At 42.2% G+C, this 10,621-nt stretch overlaps 1 protein-coding gene across 1 annotated transcript; it reads left to right on the forward strand.

Moving 5' to 3' along the window:
• The first annotated feature begins 545 nt into the window (after positions 1 to 545).
• nt5e (5'-nucleotidase, ecto (CD73)) lies at positions 546 to 10,288 on the forward strand. The gene is made up of 9 exons (XM_019857367.1): positions 546 to 942; positions 1,018 to 1,240; positions 2,325 to 2,513; positions 4,203 to 4,400; positions 4,507 to 4,661; positions 6,375 to 6,483; positions 7,073 to 7,222; positions 7,478 to 7,678; positions 9,593 to 10,288. The coding sequence occupies exons 1-9, from the start codon at positions 604 to 606 to the stop codon at positions 9,751 to 9,753; spliced, it is 1,725 nt and encodes a 574-aa protein (XP_019712926.1). The 5' UTR covers positions 546 to 603; the 3' UTR covers positions 9,754 to 10,288.
• Positions 10,289 to 10,621: the final 333 nt, after the last annotated feature.

Here is a 10,621-nt window from a genome sequence, read left to right on the forward strand (position 1 = left end):
GCGGCTTAATGTAACACTCTATATTGTCCCTTAGTGTTGTAAGGGCAAATGGTAGTTCGTATATGTGTGCCCTGGCTGGCAACCAGTTCAGGGTTTACCCCGCCTACTGTCTGAAGACAGCTGGGATACGCTCCAGCGCGCCGGCGACTTTTCTGAGGATAAACGGATTAGAGGATGGATGGACAAGTAGATATATTAAACTGTTTAATCGTTGCGTGAATCGGTACCCAAGAAGAGTTGTATGCTGAAGAAACACTGGTAGACCCACAGTGAAGACGTTACGCAAAGAAAGTACAAAAAAAAATACTCTGTCGGGACTACGTTTCCTCCACGACCCAAACTGCAGAGGAGAGAGGAGCCCACGCCTTTTCCGCTTGCCCTTTCACGCGTTGTGGTCAGTGCACTACAAACCCCCCTCGGTTACGCAAAAAAAAAAAAAAAAAAAAAAATCACTCCTCCGAAAAAATTCCAAAGACCCAAACCGCAGACGAAAGGGAAGACTACGCCTTTTCCGCTTGCCCTTTTACGCGTCTTGGTCACTCCCCCCACCCCCCCCCACCCCCAGCCCCAGCCGACGCACACTGGCAGACGCACACACACGCGATGAGTTTCTCGTGGAAGCCGGTCTCGGTTTGCCTCCACTTGATGCTGCTATTCGACGCTTGGCAGCGGGTTTCGAGTTTGGAGCTAACACTGCTGCACACCAATGACATCCACGCGCGCATCGAAGAGACCAGCGTGGACTCTGGGAAGTGTCCCGACGCGGGTCTCTGCTTCGCGGGAGTTGCGCGACGCTTCAGTAAGGTGTCGCAGATCCGCAGGGAGGAGAAGAATGTCTTGCTACTAGACGCCGGCGACCAGTTCCAAGGCACCGTGTGGTTTAATTACTACAAAGGCGCGGAAGCGGCTCACTTTATGAACAAACTTGGCTATAACGTGATGGTAATTGTCTTTTGAAACGCTGCCAGGTCAAGTCTTGCAAGTGTAAACAACTTTTGTGTTGTGTGCGCCACACAGGCTTTCGGGAACCACGAGTTTGACAATGGAGTGGAGGGTCTTATCTCGCCTTTCCTGCAGAATATTAATTGCTCAATGGTGAGCTCGAACATCAAACCGGACCAGACTCTGGTAGCCAACTTCAGCCGCTACTACCGGCCTCACGTGGTGATCGATGTGGGCTTGGAAAAAGTGGCCGTGGTGGGATACACCACCACGGAAACCCCCTTCTTGTCGATTCCAGGTAAAAACGTGCAGTATCACCATTCATTTCGAATTTTTATTGTAAACTGATTTGAGGCAATTAATTGCCTATATAAGGCCATGTCTCTCTCTCTTTCCTATTAACGAAAGGAGGACGCGGTTACCTCATAGACCATATCACGTAATCAGAAATATCCACCGGTCGCTTCAGTACTCATAGCCCTGTACCTAAGCAGAAGTACACTTAACTCATTCAGCATCAGCCAATTTTAGACCCCTTTTTTTACCCTAAGTCTTGGGAAAATTGGGGGAAAAAGTATCTGGGGTTGAACGTGTGGAGTGTGAAAAGACATATAAATATGTCTTTGGGGAGTGAACGAGTTTTAATGGGGTAAAAAAAAGACTAGCAAAAATAAAAGTAGTGCTCCAACTCCTTAAGTAAAAGTACAAATTCTAGAGCTTAGACTCTCACCAAAATCTCTCTATTTGTAGTAGTGCTTCAACTCCTTAAGTAAAAGTACAAATTGTAGAGCTTAGACTCTCACCAAAATCTCTCTATTTGTGTTAACATCAACGACAGAAAGCACAACTCGAGCTCTCTCTCTCTCTCTCTCTCTCTCTCTCTCTCTCTGCGACAGAAAGCACAACTCTCTCTTTCTCTCTGCATCATCCATTTTACCACTGTTAACTTTGATATGTGTTAAAAGTTCCGTTTTACCACTGTTAACTTTGATATGTGTTAAAAGTTAACATGTGTAATGAAACTTAAAAGCTGTCAATTTCATAGTCATCCTTTTAAAAAGTGTGCATTTCCAATCAGCTGTAATTACAGTAATTAAAATGTTGCAGTCCACAGAAATAATATTGAAACCAAGATGTATAAATACATTTTTTAATTTTTTCCATTGCCCATTTACATGTCACTTCATACATTTATTTTGAAATCGATTTTGCAATGGTAAAATCCTCTCATTTCTCAATGGACTTCTGCATGGCTCTTATTTCGAAAAGGTAGGATGGATTCACTCCTTCAGTGCTGTTTGTACAAATTGTATACATTGTATTGTCAGAGCTGCACGAACCAGTTGCTGAACCTTGACTTTGTTCTTATGTTTGCGTATTAGGGCCACACCTAAAGTTTGAGGACGAGGTGGCATCCCTGCAGGTGGAGGTTGACAAGCTGCACGCACTCGGCTATAACAAGATCATCGCCCTGGGACACTCTGGCTTTGATGTGGATCAATTAATTGCCAAGCGAGTCAGAGGGATCGACGTAGTTATTGGAGGACACACCAACACATTCCTATACACCGGTACGTATTTGCCCGTCATCCTCAATCAATACTTCAATCGTGATTTGACATAAATCCAACTGGGGCTGGAATCCAGCATATGCTCTTACATACATGGATACGCACGTGCATGTTCTCATTTTTTTCTGAAGTTTTGTGAAGAGTAAAGACTTGCCTATAGGATGAATGGGCATGTGGATGCTTGTTTGTCTGCATGTGACCTGCAATTGAGTCCAGAATGTACTCCACCTCTTGCCGAGAGTTAGCTGAGATAGGATCCAGCTTACCGGTGAACCTTATTACACCTTTCAGGAACAGCGGTTACTACAGTGGACATCTTATCATGTTATCAGGTTACGGGGTGAATGAAAGGGTTAAGGCAAGATTTACAGAAACCGGATGCTTGGGTTAGGATGCAGTGGGCAACTCCTACATGCTTATTTGGATGAAGTCTTAAAGCATTTGTTGCATTGACATTGTTGTCTTGTCAAAGGAGGTTGAAAAAGACATGTTAAAAATCAGTTGCATTTTACGTCAGCACAGCCCTCCATCCCCACCTGGACAAGTTTTGGGATAAACCAAACTGATGGTGAAAGCATAACCTCTTTGCTGAAACAAATAAGATGGTAGATGTATGTTAAGGAGGAAACGTTAGATGAGTCTGTGCGAGACTACAAAGGACAAGATTTAGTATTGATTCTCCACCAAATGAATGCGGGGCCAGTTTTTCTCATATCTGTTCCAATACCTCCTAATAGTTAAGGATGATGCATTGTGAAATTGCAAACTCATATTTTTTTATGACCATTACGTATTTGTGTGCCATTTTTCCTTGGAATTATTCATTTAAAAAAGGGGGGAATGATTTGGGAATTTTTTTAACTGTAAATTTAAAATACTTTATATTCATAACAGATGTATTTGTTCACTTATTATAATGTAAATTTAGTAAGTACACAGTAACCCTCTCATGCGTGATACCATTGTTTATATATACTGGAGTCCATTATAATCTGAGCGGTATTACAGTAGTACTTTTGTTCCAGTAAATGTATTCATTTCAAGAACACATTTCTATGGGATAGATATGTTGCCTCAGTATCTAAGCATAATTTATACTTGCGGAGTTGCCTTCTGAGGATATTTACCTGGATGATGTCTGCTAGACTGAAAGGCCTTTACCAGTATACACAGCAAGTGGGTGGGGGGGCTTGGGTATCTTGAGTCCAGGCGGTGGGGGATTTTGCTCCTCCTTGTTTCCTATTCCGGGTAATTTCTTAGAATCTTCCAACCACTTGAATAAAGTGTCGTTTGTGAATTGTTGGACTCCCTTTTTAATTTGCAACCTGGAACGAGTCACGCAGCACTCGTCTTCCTCTCCACCATCCTTTAGGTCCCTTTTGATGTGCCGCTTGACCGCGTTGCTGGCTCGGTCATGCTGGCTGAACCTATTTACATGTTTATATGGTGATGCTGAGTAACGTGACGGGCAACACAACATCAAAACAAAAGAAAGAGGAGGGGATAAAATCAATGCGATAAAACCGCAGCAGTGCATACAGGAGAGAAACCATGACTCAATCGTTGATGTCCTGATACTAATATATCAATCGATATCAATGCCAACACCAGTATCAATCTTTGGATCGATCCGTCTATCACTAGTACTTAATAATTATATCATTAAGCTTATATTATTGTGCCCTGTAGGACATGCTCCATCTACTGAAGTGCCAGCAGGCCCGTACCCGTTCATGGTGAGGTCAGATGATGGCAGAAATGTGCCAGTAGTCCAGGCGTATGCCTTTGGAAAATACCTGGGCTACCTGAAGGTTACCTTTGACCAGGCTGGAAATGTTATCAAAGCAGTTGGAAACCCCATCCTTTTGGACAAGAGCATACCTCAAGGTAGATTGCAGTAACTGACCCAGTCATATCCGGCTGCGTGGGATTCGAATACAGTACGCTGCAAAAAGCTCGTTTCATGTTTTCATTTCCCCTTTTCGCCCTCCAGATCCCAATATCCTTGCTGATGTTGAGAAGTGGAAGGAGCAGCTGGCTCAGTACTCGAAAAAATATGTCGGCCAAACATTAGTGTACCTCAATGGGTCTTTTGAGGAGTGTCGTTTTCGAGAATGCAACCTGGGAAACTTGATTTGTGACGCCATGGTATTACATCAGAACTTCTATAAACTGTCAGCACGACAAACCACAAAGTTAACCACGAGACAACATGCTTGGCACAACAGCTTTGACACTAACCTCAGGTCCTGCCGGTGCATGTACAGCCCAACAATTTGATTTTGGGTTGCAGAGGCAAGGGAGATAATCACCCACATAGGTCTGGGCGATAAAATGATTGTGGTTAGTGATTGCGCTAAATATCAGGTTGATCACGGTTATCACCTGATGCGTTTTTACTTGATCAAACGTGGTGGAAATGCGCTAAAGTTGTGTCCAAATTCATAGGCTGAGTCCTCCGAAGCATCCAACTCTCATGTAGACTGCCTGTTTGGGTGGCATAAAACATGGTGAAATTAGAAACGCCTGATGTCTTATAAGTGATATCCATCCATGCATAATGCCAAAACTGATACTTACATTTAAAAGTAAACTCCACCGAGTGCAAACGCAGGGTGCCTTTGACCATGTACATGTTTTGAGTATCAAAGATGAGCGGAGGAATGTCAGCTATTAAAGTGTTCTCCATAGCAGCCCTCTCATCTCCATGGAAACAAAGGCCAGATTTGAAGACCGCATTAATTTGGACACAGGTGTGAGGTCAAGTCGTGCCGGAATTTATGTCATGTGCCCGACAAATTCGGCCTTTGAAGGACGCAAACTATGAATTTGGGCATAGCTTAAGAAGTACCAAACAACTGATGGTGTGAAAAGCATAAAAACGCAAACGGAGTAAGTCCAGCCTGTGATTAACTGCTGCCAGCACGCATAGCATTAGCAGTTCGCTGCTACTACCGCTGAGGCCACCGGGTGAAAGCAGAAATCGACCGTGTTATTGATGTTATTAAGCATGGCAAAACTGGTTGATCTGTCTTGGTAGATGATGATGATGATGCTAATGCATATTTTAAAGGCAGCACTAATGTCAACGGACTATGTAGCACCCAACGTAATTGAAAAATGGTCACGTTTATAATCTACGGTGTCTTTATTATCCCTGAGGGGGCAATTCGTTTATTTTCGTTTATACCTCCAAAAATATTTTGGGATTCTAAATTAAAATGTTCGGTTTTATTTTTATTTTCACTGTTGAGTTCATTTTAATTTGCGTAATTTCCTTTGGATATTAATAAATATGATAAATGCATTGAAGCATCCCATTATACAGTACCGGTAGTATTAATTTTTCTGACTATTTTTGTAGTTATATTTTAACTTGAAACTATGCAATTTGTATTGTTATTAAAGAAGATGCACATTTGTCCCACATGTTAATTAATGATTGGAAAATTTGTGTTCACATTTTAAGGCATCTTCATATTCCCGGGGGAGGGCACTCTGTTTTGTGTTTTGCATAGGTAAATACACTCAGTCAAGACTGTAAACTAGTTCCCCGTGTTATTTAAAAGCTTCTCAACTACTTTGTACCGTTGGGTAATTTCTTAAAAAAATATTTATCCATGTTCCTTTTTCTTTAATTGACTCATTACATAAAACGTCAATGAAATGTTGCTTTGGTTGACAGTACGGATGTTTTAATACTGGCAGTTTAAATAAGTCTAAGAGCAATATTTCAACATCGTGACAATAATCAAGATTGGTATTTTGCGATGATTTTTGTGAGCCATTTGAGCCACATCAGTTAAGAGTTGAAAAGCAGTTTCAACATCTCACTTTGTTCTTTCCTTTTGTGATTGTCAGGTGAACCACAATTTAAAATACTCTCATGAGCTGCAGTGGAATCACGTGGCCGTCTGTTTACTGAACAGCGGAGCCATTCGAACAGCCATTGATGAACACAACAAAAACGGTAAACTATGAAGAGGACACTTTTTTTTTTTTTTTAATGCTTCTCAACTTTGCAGTCACAGTTCACCTCAGATTGAGGTGGTGTTCTATCCATCCATTTTCCGATCCGCTTTATGCTCACAAGGGTCGCGGGGCGTTCTGGAGCCTATCCCAGCTGTCTTCGGGCAGTAGGCGGGGGACACCCTGAAACAGTTGCCAGCCAATCGCAAGGCACACAGACAAATAACCATCCGCTCTCACGCTCACACCTAAGGGACAATTTAGAGTGTTCAATCAGCCTGCCATGCATGTTTTTGGAATGTGGGAGGAAATCGGAGTACCCGGAGAAAACCCACACAGGCAAACTCCACAAAGGAAGGCCGGAGCTGGAATCGAACCCACGACCTCTGCACTGTGGGGTCGACGTGCTAACCCCTGGTCCACCGGACCGCCCAGGTGGTATTCCACATTCTAAATATGACAGCAGAAAACTGGGCCAAAGCAGCAATGCAAGGGGTCTCCTGTGTTGATGTACTTCTTGGCATGTGATGGGCAGGTGGCAGTTTTGTTTCATAACTCTGTTGTGTTTTTGTGTGACCCTTTACTCGCAGGTAACATAACAATGGAGGAGATCCTGACTGTCTTACCATTTCAACAAACTATGGACTTGATCCAGATAAAGGGGTCAACCATGAAAAAGGCTTTTGAACGCTCCGTTCACAGATATGGAGGCATGCATGGAGAATTCCTGCAAGTGTCAGGTATCATTTCTTATCTCCTAACAATATTGCCCAAGTTCATCATTTGGTAACTTCCGCCAAGTGACGAAACCGAGACAGCAGGTTGTGAAATCATTGCAGGTTGTTTAGCGGCCAGTTGGGTGTTGATCAAAAAATTGTCACTTTCACCTCACCATCAAAAATCTGACCATCGTTCCAAACAAAATGATGACGCCCGATTGAGTGTTAATCTCGTTCTCTGTTTCTAACAAACGTCACATTTTTCTACGTTTGCAGGCATCCATGTAGAATATGACCTGTCAAAGCCAGTAAACCAGCGGGTCGCATCTTTATCTGTCCTCTGCACCCAGTGCAGAGTGCCCCAGTACGAACCGCTTGACCTGGAGAAGACGTACACTGTAGTCACGCCTTCCTACTTGGTGAGCGGCGGTGACGGCTACAGCATGTTCAAGGAAGAGATGCTGAAGCATAACACAGGTGGGCAGACGGACAACATTTTAACCGAGTTTGTGACCACTTGTGTGTATGCACGAGTTCCGCAATGTCTCAAAGTCTTATCTGCTGCAAAGTGTTCCTTACGATAAGGATATTAGTAGATATTTATCCTATTTTTTTTTTCTATCTTTAACCTCAATCACACAAACTATTCAAAGCCAGAATGACTTGCGAGTGCGGTGACTTGAAATTTTCAGTAAAATGTGCTAGGCTATTGGCACTAGACAGAAGAAGACACGATTTGCAGTTACATTTTCCTTTCCGCAGCAGATTTGATTTAACTGCCAACCATGTTGCGCCATTTAAAAGGCTACAGCTTTTGAAAGAAGAGGATAAATTCAAGCTTTTCTGGCTTTAATTTATCCTCTTACAGATCTTTGATGCACAATGCACAATGTCTGCCGAGTAATGGTCCATATTAAAATGCTAGCCTGTTGCATCAGCAGGGTGAATCCTCACGTGCGGGCCAACTTGGGATAGGATAGGAGATTGCACGGTACAATCCGAAAGAGATGAAATGTGAGATAAAGCTGTCTTCCCACCTTCCTGGAATGCAGCATGGGCATAAATCTGTAGTACACCGGAAGTGGTGTGAATTAGTTTTCAAATATGAGGCACTGACAGGAACTGGGCGGCCTGGTGGTCGAGTGGTTAGCGCGTCGACCTCACAATGCAGAGGTACCGGGTTCAATTTCAGCTCTGGCCTCCCTGTTTGGAGTTTGCATGTTCTCCCCGGACCTGCATGTGTTTTCTACGGGTACTCCGGTTTCCTCCCACGTTCCAAAAACATGCATGGCAGACTGATTTGGATACTCAAAATTGGAGGTGTGAGCGTGGATGGTTGTTCGTCTGTGTGTGCCCTGTGATTGGCTGGCAACCGGTTCAGGGTGTCCCCTCTCCTCCTGCCCAAAGACAGCTGGGATAGGCTCCAGCATCCCCTGCGGCCGTTGTGAGGGTTAAGCGGATCAGAAAATGGATGGATGGATGACAGGAACTGCTGTGTTCGCTGCCTAAGTGTTGCTGACTTTACCGTGTTTGATAAATTGCCTCGTGTAAAGAGTCTTATTCCATGTTCTGCACACTTGCCTATTGGTCTGTCATCGGCCTTTTCAAAACGACATACATGCAACCACAATAGTGCACAAACATATCTCGGAAGTGTATTGAAAGTGTGTGTGTGGGGGGGGGGGGGTAAAAGGAGCAACAGCCAAACATCTGTCCATCCATTGACTTTTATTATTATTATCTCTACTTTGAGTCAGCCTCAAGTGGTTTTTGGCCAACACGCTGGGACTTGATTATCCCATGCTGCACACCAACAGCCCATTTCGGATGGTCAATCCCACCGTCACGTCTTCAATCTTTTTCAAATCTGATGGGAAACCGAGTACAGGTTTCGTTTCGTTTGTTTATTGAACATAAAAACATATACAGTAATAAATTGACAGAAAGTAAGGTAAGTAAAATAGTCAAAAGGAAAGAGAAATCAGTCATCATTCAACACAATTACTATGTTCAAGGAAGTAGGACCTAATTGACCATAATTACAGGTAAAGTTCATTTAATTTTGGACTAATACGATATCCCATGTGTTTCAAGACATATTCATGTTTAAAAAAAAAGTTTTATTCAGTAAATGTTTATACTTGACGGCCCAGGACTTAAAGTGTGCTTTGAGTTTCGACCGCCTGTGCGATTGAGTTTCACACCCCGATAAGGGAAGTCAAAAGAGGGAACCCAGGAATTTAACTCCAGAACAACGTACCGGGCAAAACATTTTTGATTTGTAAATTTGTAGGATTCTGTACAAAAACAAATGCTGTGTAAGCATTTCTTTTGTAAAATATGAACATGCCAAGCAATTATGAACCAAGGTATGTTATTTGCTTCTTGCAGGTGATATGGACGTTGTGGTTTTGTCCAAATACATCTCTGAAAGGAAGCTTGTCCACCCAGCTGTGGAAGGTCGGATCAAGTTCAGGAGCAACTCGGCGGCATTTTTGGCCCAAAGCCTCATCCTGCCATTGTTAAGTTTAGGCCTATCTCTGACATTCTGATTAGGAAACTATCATGAGAAGTTTTCTCAGGGGAGATTCAACAGCAAGCAAGAAATGCTCCATGAATATGAAAATATTAAATAAGGTAATACATTTTTAGTACACTGAAAGTAGGTGGAGTAAAAGGTGAATACCCCCTGGCCAAATGCCCGTGAAGTAAAAATGTTTACACGTTTCAAGTACCCGCCTGCTACAAATCTGCACGTAACTAAACACCTTTTTAAGATGCACTGCAAATAAGTTCAAATAAAAACTGTATCTGGAGAAATGCATACTTTGAGATTCAGTGGTCGACAGTATTACGAATGGATCTTTACGTGGCCTTGAACATTTTTTTTTTTTTGTAACAGTTCATTTGGTGTTACTTTGCTTTGCTCAAAATACATTTACACACGTATTTTAAGACACTACTTGTCATATTGGGAGCACTGCATGATGCAATTGCATTGCCTCAACTGCATGCCAAGCAACAACATTTCCATATTTTTTTTAATTGTATTTACATTTCATTTGATGAATAAAGAGCAATTTGACCGTAGTGTTTCGTTTGTGCTTTATTTGTTAACTCTTAGGTTCAAATTTACGAATACTAACATACAGTACAGTATTGACCCAATCATACTGTCATAGTTAAAAAAAAAAAAATATATATATATATGTTTTTTTTTTCCATTATTCTTTTTGTACAGAACTGTTTTAACTTCCCCTTTTCTAAAAAAAAAAAAAGAGGTGCGAGTTCTCAGGAAATTTTGTTCACGCCATTTCTGAACTGTCATCATAAGATGACGACAAAAATAAAATACTGTACATCAACAATAAAAAGTCAGAATATTGTTGCAGTTCCACTATTTTGACAGTTTAATAAGAA

The sequence above is a fragment of the Hippocampus comes genome, unplaced genomic scaffold (assembly GCF_001891065.2).
Source record: "Hippocampus comes isolate QL1 unplaced genomic scaffold, H_comes_QL1_v1.1 scaffold32, whole genome shotgun sequence".
NCBI classification, from domain to species: domain Eukaryota; kingdom Metazoa; phylum Chordata; class Actinopteri; order Syngnathiformes; family Syngnathidae; genus Hippocampus; species Hippocampus comes.

What these genes read in the sequence shown, in the direction of transcription:
- nt5e (XM_019857367.1), top strand. Translation starts at nt 604, where the DNA reads ATGAGTTTCTCGTGGAAGCCGGTCTCGGTTTGCCTCCACTTGATGCTG. An exon ending in CCCCTTCTTGTCGATTCCAG is followed by an intron (nt 1,241 to 2,324) that starts GTAAAAACGTGC and finishes TTTGCGTATTAG; the next exon opens with GGCCACACCTAAAGTTTGAG. An exon ending in GGACAAGAGCATACCTCAAG is followed by an intron (nt 4,401 to 4,506) that starts GTAGATTGCAGT and finishes TTCGCCCTCCAG; the next exon opens with ATCCCAATATCCTTGCTGAT.